This window comes from Abramis brama, assembly GCF_963993115.1.
Source record: "Abramis brama genome assembly, chromosome: 12".
In the NCBI taxonomy this organism is placed as follows: Eukaryota; Metazoa; Chordata; class Actinopteri; order Cypriniformes; family Leuciscidae; genus Abramis; species Abramis brama.
The window spans coordinates 27,909,100-27,930,663 of NC_139974.1; the positions used below are offsets into that span (position 1 = coordinate 27,909,100).

Genomic DNA, 21,564 nt, shown 5'->3' on the forward strand with positions numbered 1-21,564 from the left:
CCCCGGCACATCAACACTGACTCAACCAATGGCGTCAGTTAACGGCGGGACTATCTGTTTGGTTGACCAGTAGCAGACAGAGGAGTGTTTTTGCTACACCTTTAAGGTTTATGGGGACTCACTGTAGTTACAGCAAATATAGTGGACTAGCCAAAAGGCCATTATGATTGTCATTTTTTATATTTATATGTATTTTAAAAATATAATTTATTTTTGAATTAAATACTTATATCTGTTATCCAATTATTTATTTTAGATATGTTTAAAGAATTACATTGCTGAGTGACAGATTACTATAAAATCATTCTTTCTATGTATCATGACTGGTTTAAGTGAACGATCTGGAAGAAAACTTCTTGAAACCGGTTCCATAAATTACAGTAAGTCTTTGCAGAACTAAGAAAAAACTGAGGAAGGCTCAACGCAGACTGCGATGTCTGAAACTTCAAACAACCGAATGCAACTACTGAGAAACACAGCAGTTTCGAAACAATTTCAGCATATCATCTTCTGCTACAGGACCCCACAGAGTCAAAATGCAAAATTGCACAGAATTTACACCCGTAAAATTTAAACAAACTACATTGGAAAAATGTAAAGCCATAGGTCATCTTATAAATACTCATCTCTTGTTTTTAAACGAGGCGGTAACACTCATCTCACACAATCAAGTGTAAGATCCTGAGAGACTGTAAACCATCTTGATGCGAACTTCACTAACTTATTTAAACTAAATGGACAATATGTTCGTTTGAGCCCAACACCCTATAGTCAGTGACCGATTTTTTTTCCAGCTAACTGGAACTAGATCTTTATTTATTTAAGAGGCAAGCGGTTAAGGAGAATCTTGACAACCAAAGGCTCATAGTTCATCACGTGTTAGTGATATGACTGATGGGCTGAGAGTCACGGCTCACAAAGCACCGAGTTCTCCAAGGAGAAGTCATAACGAAAGTTGGCTAGTTTGTCATTTATGTCGTGAGGCAAGGTGATATCTGTTACAAAGGGCAGGCCTGCCTGCATGGCAAGGATGTGTGGTGCTAAAGTGAACGGTATATCGCCTAGAAGTTCAGGGAGAGCAGGGGTGGCGTCCACACCGTGCGTTTCTGAGGACATCTTAGCAGATGTGGGCTGAGAGGAAGGCTGAGCAGTCTCTGCAAATCCTCTGTTCCCGGCACTGGATGGCTGAACAAAAAGAAAGAAAATCCACAGTGAAAACTGAGAAACCTGATCTGTTGAAAAGCAGTACTGTTATTATGTTCATCACAGCATGTGTGACTCAACTATAGTACCATTGACCAAACTGTGAGCTGTGCCACTGTGAGCAGGTGTTTAGCTCTTTAAATCCTCATCAATGCTGAATAAGTTCAGCCTTTACTCATTATCATCACCATCAAGGTCAGGTGATGTAATACGTCAGGTATCAGTTCCTTTAGCATTATTTGTTATTAGTAAGACTGACTACAATGAGTCAGGAAATGTGCCTCTCATTATTACCCCCAAAAAGAGAGAGCCTGCAGCCACATAGCTGAGAAATCTGGTCTCATATGAGCTGGATGATTCATTACAGCCCTAAAAGGAAGTCACATGTTATACCACAACTAGAGCTGAACATCACAGTGACACAACTAGTGCAGCACATTTAAAACTGTTTGTAAATAGAAGTGAATTATTTTCATCAAGACAACAATTCTCATTCAACTACACTACTGTTTAAAAGTTTTGGGCCAGTGAGATTTTTCTTTTTTCTTTTTTAAAGAACTTAAACTGTTATTTAGCAAGGACACATTAAATTAATCAAAAGTGCCAGTAAACACTTTTATATTGTTACAAAAGATTTCAATTTTTAAATGCTAGTCTTTTGAACTTTCTATTCATCAAAGAATCCTAAAAAAAAAAAAAAAAATGTATCACGGTTTTGTATCACACTGAAGACTGGAGTAATGATGCTGAAAATTCAACTTTGCCATCACAGGAATTAGTAAGTAAGTAAGCAAGTAAGTAAACCTTTGTATGGCAAAGAAAATTCTAAAATATATAATAGTTTGGGTGTAGAGGTGTATAATAACATAATCAGCTCTAATACACCAGTAAGAGACACTGTCAATCCTGTGCATTATCAAGTAAGGTCAAATGTGAAACTAAATGCTCCAAAATATGTTAATTTGTTAATGATTAAATGAGCAAACCTTTCTTAAGCTGCAGGTAAACAGAATCTGTTTGTCTTAATTGTGGAGGTGGTTTCTTACTTTTCCTGTTCGTCTTATATGAGTGCCAAACACATGTCAGACACGGAATGATGATCTATTAATGTCAGTTCTTTACTGTAACATGAGACTGGAACAATACATAGAGGGAGAAGCAAAAACACTTAACAACTAACTGAACTAAATAAGGTGGAAATCTTAACTTCCACACGAATGAAAGTGGATGGTGATCGAAAGCTGACTAAAAAGCATAGTAAAAGCAGTCCGTATGATTTACACTAAAATCCAAGTCTACTGAAACCACATGATAGCTCTGTGCGAGAAACAGCCTAAAATTTGTTTCACTCAAAATTGAATCTTCTCCTTGGAAATATTGGCCTCTATTCATACTCATTGTAAGGAAAAGAGTAGCTTGGATATTCTTTCAAGGAAAAAACTAAATCATACCAGTTTTGATAGACACAAGGTAAGTAACTGATTAGAATTCTCAGCTTGTCCTTTAATCATCTGAATGAGGTTTCTGAATGGAAGCTTTGTGTAGCTCATAACACACGGCTTGTGGTCCGACTGAGTCACAGAACTGCTAATTCAACTCTGGTCATTTCTGAGGATGTGCTTTCGTGGCATTTAACAGCTTTTCAATGAAGTGTCATTTTGTTCCTGTCAAAGTTTCGCATGTAGTGTCAATTAATTTCCCCCTAAAAGTCTGCATCAAGCGTGAAAAGCATTCCCTATTGTAGCGTATAACCGAGTGAAACAGAAAAAAAAAAAAAAATGTACGGCTGGACCTTTTGGATTTTGTCCATCGGGAACTGATTGGATCCTTGTTAATTGCTGTGATCTCATGTTAACAACAGGTTGCTGGAGAAGAGGGATTATTGTCCCAGTGCACACGTCATCAGAGACGAGATATTACAAGAGGGAGTTAATGTGTTTATTAAAGATCAATTAAAAAAAAAAAATTATGATGTGCAGTTGTGCATATATAATATAATATAATCCTTTATAACAAACACTGCACCATTCCATACAAAAATAAGAATTTTCTATTTTGATTTTGATTTTGAACTTTAACATTAAAGGGTTAGTTCACCCAAAAAAGAAAATTCTGTCAACAATTACTCACTCTCATGTCGTTCCAAACCCATAAGACTTTAGTTCATCTTCGGTGCACAAATTAAGATATATTTAATGAAATCTGAGAATCTAGAGTCCATTCACCCAAATCTCGGACGGTTCAAAATGTTCATAAAGAGCTTGTAAAAGTAATCCATATTAATCGGGTGGTTTAATTGATCAGCGAACTTACACACAGCACTCAAATATAGTAAACGGAAGCTCAACTCTACTTTCTTGACACATGAGAACAAACCTCTGTTCTTTCAAATTCCATTAAAAAATATCTTCATTTGTGCACCGACGATGAATGAAAGTCTTATGGGATTGTGACGATATGAGAGTGAGTAAATAATGACAGAATCTTCATTTCTGGGTGAACTAAACCTTTAAAGCAGGGGTGTCGAACCTCGGTCCACTGTCCTGCAGAGTTTTGCTCCAACATGCCTCAACACACCAGCCTGGAAGTTTCTAGTATGCCTAGTAAGACCTTGATAATCAGGTTCAGGTGTGTTTAATTGGGGTTGGGGAACTAAACTAAACTCTGCTTTAAATCATTGAGCTGTTTTTGTGATCACGTGACCTCTTTGGAACTTCTAATTCTTTGGAAACTCACATATCAAACTACACACTGTCAGGCCTCTTTGACAGTTGATGATTTTCATGTGGTTTTTCCACTATTTTGTCCACGTGATTGTAAAACGCACTTATCCTGTCCACAAGTCAACTCCAATAACTGACTCTAGGCTTTGGGATTTTGTGAAAGCCTCTCATATTCAATGAGAAAGAGTGAGACTGAGCGTCTTTCATTAGCCATATGTCTCCAGGCGGTGCTGGAACAGATTTGCTGAATGGCAGCGGCACATGTCGGCGCTGTTCAAGTCCTGCCACCTGGCACCTGTCACACACCCGCTCGGCCAGCGCAACTCAAGGGGATCTTTCTCTCTTCAGTGCTGTTGCATGCCCAGCACACAGCATATGGAAATCACGCCGGCCCACTAACACAGACGACTCTATGACTGATCCTTAAGATTTAATTAGGATCGTAGCATACTCTGTGTTTACTGATACTCAGCTCTAAGCAAAGAATGTTTTGATGTTTTATCATCCGCCAGGTCAAACTCGTAAGTTTGATCACTTAAAAAAAAAAAGTAACAGCACACCTTTCCTCAACAAGCATGTACATCATTGAGTCTTTATACAGCTCTTTTCCAAATAATCACACATTTATTGACCATCTGTTAAATCCAAAAATGGCTAAAAGAAGCATAAAGGTGCGGTGACACTAGTGAAAATTTGCCAGCAAAAAAGTCCACTGTTAATAGTGACACAAAAGTCACTAGAAATGAGCAGCTTTCTGTTGTTCAACTAAATTAAACCTGTTGCAAATCTTCCTGTGGAAATTTTTCTCCCTCATGGGAAATTCCAGGATTCCTAATGAAATGACTGAATTTTGCCCATGTAAATAACGGTAAATGTGACTGAACCTTGAATGTTGTCTATATGATTCTTGTGATACTTGTGATGTGCACTACATTTACAGTCTTCTGCTGTGTGATAGATTTATGTGAAGAATGGACTAAAATTTAAGTTGTTATTCATTGATAATCTTGCCCACCAGTGAACTGTTAACCAGTGAACCTCTGGGACTGGACCAATGAGTCAGTGAGTTGTTCAATCTTTTGAGCCTATACTTTCAATAAACCCGCTGATCCGGTTCACAGCAGTTTCAACAGCAATTTGTAACTGTTTTGTTTTGGAAAATTGGTAGATAATTCGAATTAATTTTTACATGTTTGTATTATCTGCTTACGCCCTACTAATGCTTTTCCATACGAATCACATTGTACAAATTCATACAAAGTCTTACATTAATAGCTCACTGGATGCGAAGATTATAAATGAATGATGACTTAGCCTAAACTTTGTTAGAAGTTTGTTGTCATACCATCATTAAGTATTTGTAATTATGGATCACTCAACTAAGTGAAACAAAACACACCTTAGATGGTTGTACTATTACATTTGTTGCAGGCTGCTCAATGTTCATGGATTGAATCTTCCGTCGCTGGTCCTCGACAGTTTCACCTGAAAGGCAAAGAATAAACACAATGAATACTTTTAAAATCAATCAGAGAAGAAATCGCATAGCGATTCCCAATGCCAGTCATAGACGCTTTACGGCAACGGCTTGATTTTCACAAAGAATAATAACTTTTCCTCCTCGGCCAGGACAATAATGTGGATTAACTACATTTAACGAGGTAGATTACTTTCTTAGACTACTATCGTAGATATATTATATTACAAAGCATTCCTTCTACGTACTTACAGCCACAATCAACGGTGTTACTTAAGAGTAACCTGCAACACCTTGATACCATAACTAGACCGAATGCTGAGTAACATAAAAAGGCATTCTCCATGCAAGACCCGTTCGCATCATTACATCTTTTTCCTGTCTGATGTTGCAGATGGTGTAATTCCAGCTTGAAAATGAAACCCAGCCTCTTCCTGTTGCTCCTGAAAATAACACAGCTAAATGTCTTGGTGATCGTCTGCTCACCTCTGGGGCCTTCACACACACCACGGCTCCTCCCTGTGTTATTAACACCTTCACAACACCTCCACAAATAACTCCCTCTGAGATGGTGTCCATTGTTTATGTTCAGGGAAAAAGCTTGTATGACTTGCGTTCAAAGGGGCGTTCACAGTGACAGCGATATAATCACCAGAGGTCACCACTAGGTCTTGGTGTTTGTGTGCAAGTCACTGTACCTCCTGGACTGCAGTTTCCAACTGCATCATGACGTGGGTCACATTCTCTGCTTTCATTTGTGTTTTTTTTTGCATGGGCAATGCTCTGTTCCTCATTTAGTCTCAAACTGCCATCTCCAAACGACAATGAATTATTTGCTGCGAAACACTGTAAGAGTGAATTTCTTATAAGACCTTCCCTATACCAACCAATACACCAAAATGTATTGCATTTTGTAATTTTGTATTGCATTTTTGTATTTTTCAAAGTTTCATTTCCCTAATGTTTTGATGTTTTAGCTGAAAATCAAAACTGAAAGTAAAGTTTTAGTAATTGAACTCTGGTTTGATTGCCGTTAAGGTGTTCTGAACATTTTGTTGTGTTCTCAGGTAATACAGTGCTATGCATAAGTTTAGGCACCCATGCTAAAGTTGACTAAAAAGAGGATTAAAAAAAAATTTCTTTTGGAAATTGAACTTAATGCCTTAATTAAAAAAATTAGGAAAAATCCAACCTTTAAGGACACCAATGTTCTTTGTGAATGAATAATGTATCATAAATAAATAAATGTTCTTCCTTAAAATACAGGGTGCATAAGTCTGGACACCCCTATGTTAAATTCCCATAGAGACAGGCAGATTTTTATTTTTAAAGGCCAGTTACTTCATGGATCCAGGATACTATGCATCTTGATAAAGTTCCCTTGGCCTTTGGAATTAAAATAGCCCCACATCATCACATAGCCTTCACCATACCTAGAGATTGGCATGGAGTACTTTCCATAAGATCATCTCTCAATGCAAATCAAACCAGCTATTAGGCTAACTGAAATAAAACCAACTTTATCAGGATGCATAGTATCCTGGATCCATGAAGTAACTGGCCTTTAAAAATAAAAATCTGTCTGTCTCTATGGGAATTTAACATAGGGGTGTCCAGACTTATGCAACCTGTATTTTAAGGAAGAACATTTATTTATTTACGATACATTATTCATTCACAAAGAAAATTGGTGTCCTTAAAGGTTGGATTTTTCCTAATTTTTTTAATTAAGGCATTAAGTTCAATTTCCAAAAGATGATTTTTTATTCCTCTTTTTAGTCAACTTTAGCATGGGTGTCTAAACGTATGCATAGCACTGTAAATTAAGTTGCAGAAAAGCTTTTCCACAGTGAGCTGATTCTTGATATTGCAACCTGACGCTGAAGGCTGAAAGTGTCAAAACATAAATTGTCTATTACTGTATTAAAACAGAGTTTCAGAGCATTGTGACAGTCTGCTTTCCTTTTGTTCTTTTTTTTTTAAGGCCTTCTTGTGTGTTTTTGGTCATGCACCTGCTCTAAAGTTTTTTCTTGTTTGTTTTTTTGGATGTGCACTGCACATACAATCATTGGAGAAAAGCATAATTTGAGAAGCGCTAATTAAACAGCATTGTTTCAATCAATGATTTCAGCTGAAACCGAAAAAATGCATATTTTTTGGTTGCCAAAATTTTGGTGCATCACTAACAGACCTGATCCGTTTATGACCAGATGTTAAACACATGCTCTTCTGGAATGTATAAAGTCTCAAATCAATTTTATTCAGCTTTATTAGCCAATACGGAAAAACAAACACACAATAAGTGTGAAAGGGTGAAAGAGCACAATTATTGAATTCATTCACTGGAAGCCTTTACATTACACAAGCATCTAAAATAAAATAATAAAATAAAAAAACAATATTAAGAAAAGTAGAACACTACTCCGTGCTATTGGCTGGATAACTTCAGCTGTAATACAGCCAGTCGCTTACAGCAGTGAATCAATATTAACACCAAGAACGATAACTATAATCAAAGTTTTAAAAAAATAGCACCCATACCACAACCCTAACGATAACAACGATCTCGTTGGAATCACTTTCAGATCGATTTGAAATAAAAACATAGACAGCCAATCAAATCCATTTGTCTTTAAAGCGTGTGTTCTGGGTGTAGTGTTCTCAAGTGCTTGAATGTTATTATCTCTTGGTGTGGATTGTGAAGGCCAAGATGTTTATCGCTCGTTATAGCATTTGTTCTTGCTGTGAATGAGCATTTAATATTATATTAAATAATTCAGTAGAAACAATTACAAAACTCAACATTTTGCTTAAACTGTCCTTGTTCCAAAAATCATGGCGACGGACGGATATAGGTTTACGTTTCTCGCAGCCACCGCACTAGCCATTCATTTTAATCGAAGGAGACGTAGGCATGTTATCCAAGCATTAATGGCAAGGAAAACCCCTTATCCTGGGAGTGGCCACATATGAGGTGTTTCTGGGATGTTATAGTATGCGTAATTCTTTTGTCTTTTATGAGTTTAATAAAGAACTTTTCTTCTGTCCAAACATACTGTGCCCTCTTTAAAGAATGATGTGACTTTAACCAGGTGACCTGTAAATGCAAAAAAAACCCCACATTGTTTCCATTGCAGTTTTGCAAAATATTCTTTTTTTGAATTGCCTGAAAAACCACCTCATACGAGCGTAAATTTGTTTGTTTTTTGCAATATATGGGAGTTTTTGCGAAATTGATGCGTATTGGCTGTATTTTCAATTGGTGCAATTTGAAGGGTATGGAAACGCAGCCAAAGCTGAAACAATCTGTATTGTATGAAGCGATATATAAATAAAGGTGAGTTGACATGGAACATAAACTGATCCTTTGCTAAGCTCCTACTGTTTGCCATTTTACAAATCATATATGGCCTCATTTGCACTTCAAAGTCAAAGCAAGGAATTTCTTTCCCCAAGAGAAGTGGATCTGTGGCACAGATAAATAATGCAATGTAAAGTAAGCCTATATCGTGTCCCTTATGTGCTGTCAGCATGTTACCGCAGTTCTAGTGTGCTGGAGGTGAACCGAATGAGAGGCTGCTCACTGCAGAGCCAATGAATGGAGCATGACGTACAGATCCCCTTCAATGTAATCTGGGCGTAATGAGTGGATCTAGAAGGTCCAACCACACCCTAACCCTACCCATAACTATATCCCTCCACCCATTAGATCAACAGAGGTGGAGCTGGACTAGGTCAAGCTCCACCCATGACTTCCAAAGAGGGGGAACTGGACGTCATTTGGCTCTGCAGTGAGCACCACTTCATATGAACCGCTCACACTCAGCAGGAGTTACAGTACAGGTCAAAAGTTTGGAAACATTACGTTTTTTTTATATTTTTGAAAGAAGTCTCTAATGCTTATCAAGGCTGCGTTTATTTGATCAAAAATACAGAAAAACAAAACAAAACAGTAATATTGTGAAATATTATTACAACTTAAAATAATAGTTTTCTATTTGAATATACTTTAAAAAATAATTTATTCCTGTGATGCAAAGCTGAATTTTCAGCATCATTACTCCATTCTTCAGCGTCACATGTGACATCCAGTCTATCACATGATCCTTTAGAAATCATTCTAATATTCTGATTTATTATGAGTGTTGGAAACAGTTCTGCTGCCTAATATATTTGATGAATAAAAGGTTAAAAAGAACTGCATTTATTCAAAATAAAAAAATATTTTCTAATAATATAAATCTTCTTTACCATCACTTTTTATCAATTTAACACATCCTTCCTTGCTGAATAAAAGTATTGATTTATTTCAAAAAAAAAAAAAAAAAAAAAATACTGACCCCAAATTACTGACCAGTAGTGTATATTGTTGTTACAAAAGATTTATATTTTTAAAAACTTTGCTTCTTTTTTTTTTTTCTTTTTATTCATCAAAGTATCCTAAAAAAAGAATCACAGGTTATAAAAAAATATTAAGCAGCAGAACTGTTTCCAACTTTGATAATTAATCATCATATTAGAATGATTTCTAAAGGATCATGTGATAGACTGGAGTAATGATCCTGAAAATTCAGCTTTGCATCACAGAAATAAATGATAATTTATAGTATAATAAATTGAAAACCAATTATTTTAAATTGTAATAATATATCACAATATTACATTTTTTTCTGTATTTTTGATCAAATAAATGCAGGATTGATGAGCAGAAGAAACTTCTTTCAAAAACATTAAAAATAGTAATGTTTCCAAACTTTTGACCTGTACTGTATGTGCAGAGTTATATATCAATGACATGATAGACTAATTGTCAATTGCGATTCCATTCATACAGGAAAAATTATCAGAAATTTCAGGTAGTCAATTTGGAATGTGAACAGAACCGTATTTAGTGCTCCAAACCAAATCGACAAGTGTGTACTGCCGCTGTGTGAAGGTAGCGGTCATGTGTTTGTCCCGTCAGCCTGGCGAACCCCTTTAGTCTAGTGCCAGGTTGTACCAGAGCACTTCAATGTAGTCCAGGAATCATGCTTGAGTTGAGTTAATCTACAATTCTACCCTAAAGTACTAAGACTGGTTCACATGAAGCAAGCTGCACTCTGGACCGGATTAATTTCATAATGTTACATCACGCACCGTTTGTGTTCCAGTTGCCAAGCACACTCCTTAAACCCATAACGAAGAGTGAATAAAAGAGGTTTCAAAAATCAAAATAGACATTGGGTAATGTACTTTGTTTCAAAATGAACCTAAAATGCTGCTAAGACAGTGCTGCTGAAGATTATGACTCAGAAAACAATAGATTTATAATCAGTTTGTTATTAATAATAATTAATTAATAATCATCCCAGAACCGAACACAGTCAATATGAAATCAAAAACTGAGCCTATTTACTTGTATATTTCTGTAGGCCATGCGGCCTTGCCAATAGTGCAAATAGTAGCCTATAATTGAATACCAGTTAACATTATTTTCATAAGAGTTAAGTGACAGGCTTCATATAAATGTTAACTTCAAATTAAAAGCATCAAAGCATCACTCTCCTATTGTGAGATTCTCTGTTTATTTCCAAAACATTTTCACAGTATGGTTAGCCTAAAATTGGAGAACCAGCATAGTTTGCCATCCATCTATCCTCAAATATTCAGCAGTAATTTTCCATTCCCTGGTTACCAATATTTCCTCGAACTACATGAGCACATGGTGTGAGCTATTCAAATCTGGCTCAAGCCCTCAGTAAACATATCCTGCTTTTTTATGAAGCAAGGGATCTCTCTTTCCCTTTGACCTACATTCCCTCTAATACAGTAAAATGTATGCTGGGAGGCATAAAAACATAAAACCTTATTACTGCAAGTTGCAACTAGCACAACAAAAGGTAGGCTATGTAATTTCATTGTATTAACTGTCGAGGCTGTGGCAACTGTATCCACTCCAGGTACAGGAAATGGTGGTCCACAGAGGTACAGAGAACCCCAAATACATGTCCTGACTGATTACTACTTCATATTAAGGAAAAAAACGTCAATGAGACTAAACAGAATTGTATTAACTATTGCTATTGATGAACTACGTTCACACTGAATGTGAGGATTGAACTATACTGCCCTCTTGTGGTGGATGGGAATTAACCAAACAACGTTTAGATTTATAGTTTACTATAAATATATTTTGGATGGATGGATGGACGGTCACGCGGACAGGCAGATAGATAGATAAACAGACAGACAGACAGATAGATAGACAGGTAGGCCTAGATAGAAAACTTTCACTTTCTCATTCAACTAAAATAATAAAACAAAATCTAGACAATAAGAAAGGTGTTTCTAAAATAAAACGATCAAATTACTTACCAATGATGACAAAACCATCAGTTTCCCTCTCAGAAGATTTTTTGGCTCCGTCATTCTTGAATCCGAAAAACTTCAACATCTTGTGTCTGTGTTGAAAATCAGTCACTCCTCAGCACACGTGATGATGATATGCTGGTATGAAGCAGATTTCGAAATCAATCGAGTGTAACAAGTGTAATTTTATTTTTCTGTATGCATTCAAAATCAGTGTGATCTACATAAAGTCACAACATGAAGTCAATGAAAACTGTGCTGCCGCTTTGTTTTTCCTAGACAGCTCAAGAAACAAGCAAGTTAGCAAGCGCTGCTATACGACATTTCTGCTGAAATACAGTGAACAATAAAAAGAACAATCTTTTTGAGATTTGAGTGATATACTGTCTTACTTAAAATCATATGAGTATAATATGTCAGTTTTGTTGTGGTAAAAGCGAGCTACTCGACTGAAGTTTTGTTTACGAGTCCTTCCCACGCCGTGTCCATCTGCTTTTTCGCTCCGTGTGAAAACAAAAAGAAGCTTTTGCGTATCCAAAAAAAAAACGACAGTTCTTCAAGCTCACGTAGTAAAGCATCAATAATGTATCTGTAAATATTTACTAGCATGTCCCTTACTAACAACTGTGAATATACGCTTATTATGTGTGTGCTTATTAAAATAACCATGTGCGTGTGATTTCTGTGGGTTGGAGAGAGTGTTGTTCACTTGGGAATTATTCTCTGTAAATATGAAAAAAGTTAAATTTTATTTTGATAGACAGAGAATACAATCAAATATGGCTTTTATTATAAATCTATTTCTAATGATGGAAAATACCATATGATTAAACAAAAATGGACTAAAGGAAAACCAAACGTATTGTTATTTTATGTAGAAATTAATTATTATAGCCCTAGTGAATAACTTATTGGTTAGAAAAAATTGTAAAACATGACGCACTAGGTTTCTGTGAAGCTTTTAAGTAATGGCGATATTGTACCATTTCTTTTATTTTTCCATTTTTTTCTTATTTTTTCCTCAAAGTGTTATACTGCATTTTGATATGTAAATGGTTATTGTCATGTTCATTGAGGTAATTTAACAGGCAATACATTAAAAAATAAATAAATAATAATAATAATAATCAAAAGAATGAGCGGAAATGATTCGGACTTACCATAGACATTATAAAAACGGGACTTACCACAACTAGGAACTATAGTTAACAGGCTATTTGTTTCGAGCGTTTTTCTCTGACGCACCGGAAACGTGGTCATCCGGGAAAAAAACGTCACTTGATCCGAGTTTTCCCGCGGTTCTGTTTTATTTCTTGTGTGGTTTGCCGTAAACAGCCGCAATGTCAGGCGTTTATGAGTCCCCGAAGCCCAGAATTAATACGTCGATGTTGTCTCAATACATCAGTCGACCAGTCTGCTTCATTGGACGCTTGGAAACGGTATTGATCTATTATTCATTTATATTCATATCCTGCATAATGAACATTTTATCATTTATTTATTCCGCAATGAGCCATCTAACGTTAGCTGTATGATGAAAATCAAGTGCGAATTATGCATGGTATAAGTGTAATGATACGGTTGATATGGTTCCACGCATTGCAAAATAAAAACGTATTGGAAGAGTGTGAGTTCTGTCTAGCGTGTGAACATGACAGTATGGTTGTGTATTGACAGGTCCATCCATCAGGAAAGGCTCTTACTCTTTCAGATGGAGAAGGAAAGACTGCATCAGTGGAGCTCAATGATCCTGTGAGTGATCAGTTCAGCAGCATATTATGCACCTCAGTGTATGATGTTGGTATTTATTAAAAAGGTCATATTTTCCCCCTGTCCTGTTTAGCTGGATGAAGAGCTGAGTGGGATCGTAGAGGTTATTGGAATGGTGTCCAACAAAGGAACAATCATGGCTGTTTCACACACCCAGTATCGTGAGGACAAAGTCTCTTTTGGTATAATTTGTTATATTGATTATGATAGTTTTATTGTCAGTGTCATTTGCACTTGGATGTAAAAGATTTCCTCTTGCTTTGCAGATCTGGAGCTGTACAACGAAAGCCTGAAAGTCCTTCATGACTATCCCCAGTATTACCCGTTTGAGGTGTCATTAAGCGGTTAAACAGCACTTTTATTTTCATTTTACAGTTTTTGTATAATTGGATATTTACTGTTTGTCCAGTTTTTGTTACTTGAAATAAAACTTATATAAAACTTTTGTTCACATTATTTAATTAATGAAGACTTCTACAGCTGTACGTTGACAAAATAATTCTGGAAAAATTATTTACAGCAAAATATTAGGTAAGTAAAATAAAAGTTTTTTTTTCATCATGAAGCAAAGCATGACTGAATGGATTTGTCTTAATTTAGCCACTTATTTTAGTTACAATGAGAGAGTTTTGTGCTAGATTTTACTGCTGAATTACAATTTGATTTAAAAGTGTAAAGTATACTTGTACAATGTATATTTGCATTTAAAGTGAGCCGAGCATAGTTCAAAAATGTATGTACCAAAAGCATTTTTAAAATTTTATTAATGTAGTCATTTCTAAATAAGAATTTCATGTTTAGATTCACATTGATCATACTCAAATAATAATAAGGTTTTTTTTATGACTGATCAGTCATTTAAGTAATCAAGTAAATTTTTGTTTTTCTAACTGTAATGGGTGAACTGGAGTGTTATGGTACCGTATTGTGTTTATTTAAACAGTTTTGTGTATTCTTTAACTGCAAGATGAGTATAATAAATGGATAGTTCATCCAAAAATGAAAATTCTGTTTTCATTTACTTACCCTCGTTTTTGTATCTTCTGCTGAACACAAGAATGTTTGTAACCAATCAGTTGATGGACCCCATTGACTTGCATAGTTTGGAAAAAAAATACTATGGATATCAATGGTGTTCCCACACAACTGATTGGTTTCCGACATTCTTCAAAATATCTTCTTTTGTGTTTGGCAAGAGAAAGAAACTCATTCAGGCTGGACAACGTGAGGGTGAGTAAATTATAGAATTTTCATTTTTGGGTAAACTCTCCCTTCAAGGTGAATTACTATGCACATTGCAAGTAATAATCAGCACTTGATGAATGAGGGGATATGTGAGGCTGGTCTACAGACATGTTTGTTATTCCACATTCAAAAGATAATGAATTATTATTTTCGAATTATTTTATTCAATGCTTGTCTCCCAGCATTTCCTAAAAGTGGACACCAAGATCATTCATTTTGGGCGCTTTTTTTTTGTACAAGACTGGGTTCAATAAACTTGTTTTTATTCTACCACTAGATGGCAATGAAGTGAAAAACTAAACATGAAAGCCATGAGTTGTTATCATAGATTGTAAAAATGGAATACACTTATTTTTTTTCAAATAGACAAATAACATTTTGTTCATTTTTATTGTTATGCTTTTACAACATAAGACCTAAAATACAAGAAGTGAGAAAACAAAGTTTAGCATCATCTTACTGTTTTACTTTTTTATAAATAAATGAAAAAGTATCTGGATTTGAACTGGTCTTGGTTTAGTTTTATGAATTTTGATTATGACAATTTTTAGTTAGCTAACATTATTTGTAATATAATATAAGACTATAATGTAATACGACTATGGTCTTATTTTTACTATTTACTATGTATACTTATATTTACTATTTTACTCCAGACCAGTGAGCAGAGGAAACTGACACTCTTTGGAACTAAAACCAGAATTTTGGAATTTTCCTCTTTAATTATGCGAGGGAGGCTAATATTTCTATGGAAAAAAAACTTGTACCATTACAAAATTCATCAATCACATGACAACGTGTCAGGAGGGGGCGAATGAGCCAAATACCTCAAGCATTCACTTCAGTATAGCTGTCATGTTGAGTAACTCCCCTTTTTTTGACAGGACAACCCTTCTTCAGGATAAAAGGCATTAGGGTAAAAGATGCATTCTGCATGTTGTAGTATTTAACACGATGAGCAAATAGGTGGCCTGCCTCTGTAGCGCTCGATGGTGTGGTGAGGAGTTGCCCGAGGTCAAGCAGCTGCCATATTGTTGCAAGTTCTGACAAAGTGCTGTTTGTACCACTTGCACAGGAGTGTGGCAGTATCTATAGCCAGAAAAAAAGTTATGTACACAAAAATTCACATTTTATTTTATTAGTATTGGAAAAGACTAACAACATTCTCTTTTTAAAATATAAAATATGTTAAATAAAACAGCAGGAACCAGAAGACAAATTAGATTTTATTTGTATTGGAAATGAGTAACATCCTCTTCTCATTTACTACAACAAATCTATACCAGCTTTTTGTATAAGAAATATTTACCTGTACATACATAGCCTATATATATATATATATATATATATATATATATATAGATAGATAGATAGATAGATAGATAGATAGATAGATAAATACATTTGAATATACTTTTTTATTAATTTAATATATATAAAATTTAATAAATTATTGGCTTTTATTCAACCCCCCTGCAGTTTGGGAAGCCCTGGCCTGTAATAAATTATCCTAATCAAATAAATGTGATAACGAGTTAGGTCAAAAGGAATGTAAAAGTAATTAAAAGTAGTCAGATTATATTCCCTAAAATGTGTAATGTAATAGATTGTTGCTAACTACGGTTTTCTTCATGTAATTAGTATTAATGGATTACACTTTGTAAGTAGCCTAATCTACTCAGCACTGACTAGGCTACAGTGATATATTTAGGCCTACTTTCTAAATGGTTTTATATAGGTCAGAAATGGAATAGGCTATGCCGATTTTATCAGATGTAAAATACCTTTAATAGAGTCAAGCTTTTCACCTTTGACTCAAACATTTACTGTAGAACGGCTACTTTAAGAAGAAATAAATAGACATTCATTAATATTATTATAATAGACTATAGCCTACTTTTTAGAAACATAATTAGCTGAAGTGGAACCATGTGGTCATCCAAGTGCTTTGATCAAATAATTATTCTGTTTCTAAAGATTAAACATTCAGTCATATTTATTATTATTATCATTATTATTATTATTTTGGGGTTACCATGGGGTCCGACCGGGCTCAGCCCGAAGGAGCGACGTGGGGCCACCCTCCCGTGGACCCACCACCTGCAGGAGGGACCGTAAGGGGCCGGTGCAAAGTGGATCGGGCGGCAGTCGAAGGCGGGAGCCTAGACAACCCGATCCCTGGATGCGGAATCTAGCTCTAGGGACATGGAACGTCACCTCTCTGGCGGGGAAGGAGCCTGAGGTTGTGCGTGAGGTTGAGAGATTCCAACTAGAGATAGTTGGGATCACCTCTACGCACGGCTTGGGCTCTGGAACCACACTCCTCGAGAGAGGATGGACTCTTCACCACTCTGGAGTTGCCCATGGTGTGAGGCGGCGGGCTGGTGTGGGTTTGCTTATAGCCCCCCAGCTCTGCCGCCATGTGTTGGAGTTCACCCCGGTGAACGAGAGGGTCGCTTCCCTGCGCCTTCGGGTCGGGGATAGGTCTCTCACTGTCGTTTGTGCCTACGGGCCGAACGGCAGTGCAGAGTACCCGGCCTTCTTGGAGTCTCTGGGAGGGGTGCTGGAAAGTGCTCCGACTGGGGACTCCGTCGTTCTACTGGGGGACTTCAACGCCCACGTGGGCAGCGACAGTGACACCTGGAGGGGCGTGATTGGGAGGAACGGCCCCCCTGATCTGAACCCGAGTGGTGTTCTGTTATTGGACTTCTGTGCTAGTTACAGTTTGTCCATAACGAACACCATGTTCAAGCATAAGGGTGTCCATCAGTGCACATGGCACCAGGACACCCTAGGCCGGAGGTCGATGATCGACTTTGTGGTCGTCTCATCCGACCTCCGGCCGTATGTCTTGGACACTCGGGTGAAGAGAGGGGCGGAGCTGTCAACTGATCACCACCTGGTGGTGAGTTGGATCCGATGGCGGGGGAGGAAGCTGGACAGACTCGGCAGACCCAAACGTACTGTGAGGGTCTGTTGGGAACGTTTGGCCGAATCTCCTGTCAGAGAGATCTTCAACTCCCACCTCCGGCAGAGCTTCGACCAGATCCCGAGGGAGTCTGGAGATATTGAGTCCGAGTGGACCATGTTCTCCACCTCCATTGTCAACGCGGCCACTCGGAGCTGTGGCCGTAAGGTCTCCGGTGCCTGTCGAGGCGGCAATCCCCGAACCCGGTGGTGGACACCGGAAGTAAGGGATGCCGTCAAGCTGAAGAAGGAGTCCTATCGGGCCTGGCTGGCTTGTGGGACTCCTGAGGCAGCTGATGGGTACCGACGGGCCAAGCGGACTGCAGCCCGGGTGGTTGTGGAGGCAAAAACTCGGGCCTGGGAGGAGTTCGGTGAGGCCATGGAGAAGGACTATCGGCTGGCCTCGAAGAGATTCTGGCAAACCGTCCGGCGCCTCAGGAAGGGGAAGCAGTGCCCTACCAACGCTGTTTACAGTGGAGGAGGGCAGCTGTTGACCTCGACTGGGGATATCACCGGACGGTGGAAGGAATACTTCGAGGATCTCCTCAATCCCGCCGTCACGTCTTCCATTGAGGAAGCAGAGGCTGAGGGCTCGGAGGCGGACTCGTCCATCACCCAAGCTGAAGTCACCGAGGTAGTCAAGAAACTCCTCGGTGGCAAGGCACCGGGGGTGGATGAGATCCGCCCTGAGTACCTCAAGTCTCTGGATGTTGTGGGGCTGTCTTGGCTGACACGCCTCTGCAGCATCGCGTGGCGGTCGGGGACAGTGCCTTTGGATTGGCAGACCGGGGTGGTGGTCCCTCTTTTCAAGAAGGGGGACCGGAGGGTGTGCTCCAACTATAGGGGGATCACACTTCTCAGCCTCCCTGGGAAAGTCTATGCCAGGGTACTGGAGAGGAGAATCCGGCCGATAGTAGAACCTCGGATTCAGGAGGAACAGTGTGGTTTTCGTCCCGGTCGTGGAACACTGGACCAGGCTCTATACCCTCTACAGGGTGCTGGAGGGCTCATGGGAGTTTGCCCAACCAATCCACATGTGCTTTGTGGATTTGGAGAAGGCATTCGACTGTGTCCCTCGTGGCATCTTGTGGAGGGTGCTCTGGGAGTATGGGGTCCGGGGCCCTTTGCTAAGGGCTATCCGGTCCCTGTACGACCGGAGCAGGAGCTTGGTTCGTATTGCCAGCAGTAAGTCAGACTTGTTCCCGGTGCGTGTTGGACTCCGGCAGGGCTGCCCTTTGTCGCCGGTTCTGTTCATAATTTTTATGGACAGAATTTCTAGGCGCAGCCAGGGGCCGGAGGGGGTCAGGTTTGGGGACCACACGATTTCATCTCTGCTCTTTGCGGATGATGTGGTCGTGTTGGCCTCATCAAACCAGGACCTCCAGCATGCACTGGGACGGTTTGCAGCCGAGTGTGAAGCGGCTGGGATGAGAATCAGCACCTCCAAATCCGAGGCCATGGTCCTCAGTCGGAAAAGGGTGGCTTGCCCGCTTCAGGTTGGTGGAGAGTTCCTGCCTCAAGTGGAGGAGTTCAAGTATCTCGGGGTCTTGTTCACGAGTGAGGGAAGGATGGAACGGGAGATTGACAGACGGATCGGTGCAGCTTCTGCAGTAATGCGGTCGCTGTACCGGTCTGTCGTGGTGAAGAAGGAGCTGAGCCGCAAGGCGAAGCTCTCGATTTACCGGTCAATCTACGTTCCTACTCTCACCTATGGTCATGAGCTTTGGGTCCCGGATACAAGCGGCCGAAATGAGCTTTCTCCGCAGGGTGGCTGGGCGCTCCCTTAGAGATAGGGTGAGAAGCTCGGTCACTCGGGAGGAGCTCAGAGTAGAGCCGCTGCTCCTCCACATTGAGAGGGGTCAGTTGAGGTGGCTCGGGCATCTTTTCCGGATGCCTCCTGGACGCCTTCCTGGGAAGGTGTTCCGGGCATGTCCCACCGGGAGGAGACCCCGGGGAAGACCTAGGACACGCTGGAGAGACTATGTCTCCCGGCTGGCCTGGGAACGCCTCGGTGTCCCCCCGGAAGAGCTGGAGGAAGTGTCGAGGGAGAGGGAAGTCTGGGCATCCCTGCTTAGACTGCTGCCCCCGCGACCCGGCCCCGGATAAGCGGTAGAAGATGGATGGATGGATGGATGGATTATTATTATTTTAGTAGCCTATAACAAATGCCCCGACCAAATATGTGCAAACCAACTCGATCTCTAGGGGTGTGTTCACACTCAGCAGATTTGGTCAGCTTCCAAGCGAACTCTGGTATGGTTCAACAACGCAACAAGGACCAAAGACATGTAAATGAACCAAAAACGGGACAAGATGCAACCCTAAAAAGGAGAAAATGCTCAAGCATAGGCTACCTGTTTTTCTCGTCAATAGTCGCGATGTTGCCCATCACATCACAATTCGGTTCAGGCATCAGAACCGCGTCTCCTCGCAGCAGATCTTTATGTGTGTGTGTGTGTGTGTGTGTGTGACGGAGCAACGGAGGGATTCCCGCCGCTGTTTTGACTCCTTTACACATTTTATAATCTCTTCACGAGTTCTCAGCAGGTTAAAATACTACCATCATAAAACGAGCGCATTAAAGGAACAGTTCACTTTAAAATGAAAATTCTGTCATCATATAGCCTACTCACCCTCATGTTGTTTCAAACCTGTATGAATTTCATTCTTCTGCTGAACACAAAGGAAGATATTTAGAAGAATGTCAGTAACCAGACCGTTTCTGGGTCCCATTGACTTCCATATAGGAAAAAATATACTATGGAAGTCAATGGGACCCAGAAACTGGTTACTGACATTCTTCTAAATATCTTCCTTTCTGTTCAGCAGAAGAAAGAAATTCATACAGGTGAAACAACATGAGGGTGAGTATATGATGACAGAATTTTAATTTTAAAGTGAACTATTCCTTTAAGCCCAGCACACAGCATTGTTTTGGATGTTCGGTAAGTTCCGTCATGAAATATAGGTAATAAAAGCTGACTAACCAAAATTTGTCAAGAGATTTAAAGCACCGTTTTTGAAGAGTGCGCACGATCTTGATCTAGGCCTAGCTACTTTGTAAGAACGAGCCTATGATTGAATCTGGAAATAAAGCAAAAATAACTGAGAAAAATGAGAAATGGTCCTCAGATGTCATGTCTGTAATTTATAGCAAAACATCTAGCGTTAATTCGATCTCAAACAGATTCATTAAAAGAAGCTATTACTCCACTGCGTGACGTCATAAACCAACGTGGTTGAACGACCACTTTGCAACAATACAGTTTCGGGAAACAGTAGGCCTATGTCGTGACTAGTTGATTTCTTCAATGATGCATCGTAGGCTACTATGGTAGTTAAGCAGCGAGTTACATCGTTGTTCGGGAAACGCACCCCTGGTTGTGAACATATGTGTCATAGGTTCGGTATCTGGTCAGGTGTTTTTAAAAAAAAATCTGGTCAGGTGTTAAAAATGCCAATGTGAATGCTAATTGGATCAGGACTTTTTTTTTTTTTTTTTTTCTCGGACCAGACGAACCGATGTGAACACAACACACCCAAGGAAAAAAGGAACTATTTTACCAGGTGCCAATTTTAATTTTAATTTTATTTATTTATTTATTTTGATTCATTATGTGAATCATACAAACAAAGAACGTGAAGGTCCACCACTAAATATAGGCCCGTGATGAGTTATTAATCACCAATTTGCCAAAATAGTTACAAATTGCCATTAGACTGTGTTGGCAAACCCATCTGAAGTTCATGACTTTGTAGATTAAAAGTAACCCACATTACTGCCACATGCCATTAAGTTGACATCACCTTGACCTTTGCCCTTAATTAAGA

The 21,564-nt window shown here is 38.9% G+C and overlaps 2 protein-coding genes across 2 annotated transcripts; one reads left to right on the forward strand and one right to left on the reverse strand.

Moving 5' to 3' along the window:
* Nucleotides 1-196: 196 nt before the first annotated feature.
* On the reverse strand, nt 197-12,265 carry umad1 (UBAP1-MVB12-associated (UMA) domain containing 1). The gene is made up of 4 exons (XM_084130064.1): nt 12,144-12,265; nt 11,758-11,889; nt 5,326-5,411; nt 197-1,185 (listed from the first exon to the last, which is right to left on the reverse strand). Exons 2-4 carry the CDS (start codon nt 11,834-11,836, stop codon nt 907-909), a joined length of 444 nt encoding a protein of 147 aa, XP_083986190.1. The 5' UTR covers nt 11,837-11,889; nt 12,144-12,265; the 3' UTR covers nt 197-906.
* A 724-nt stretch (nt 12,266-12,989) lies between these two features.
* On the forward strand, nt 12,990-14,364 carry rpa3 (replication protein A3). Its single transcript, XM_084131422.1, has 4 exons — nt 12,990-13,190; nt 13,429-13,503; nt 13,595-13,703; nt 13,788-14,364. The coding sequence occupies exons 1-4, from the start codon at nt 13,092-13,094 to the stop codon at nt 13,868-13,870; spliced, it is 366 nt and encodes a 121-aa protein (XP_083987548.1). The 5' UTR covers nt 12,990-13,091; the 3' UTR covers nt 13,871-14,364.
* Nucleotides 14,365-21,564: the final 7,200 nt, after the last annotated feature.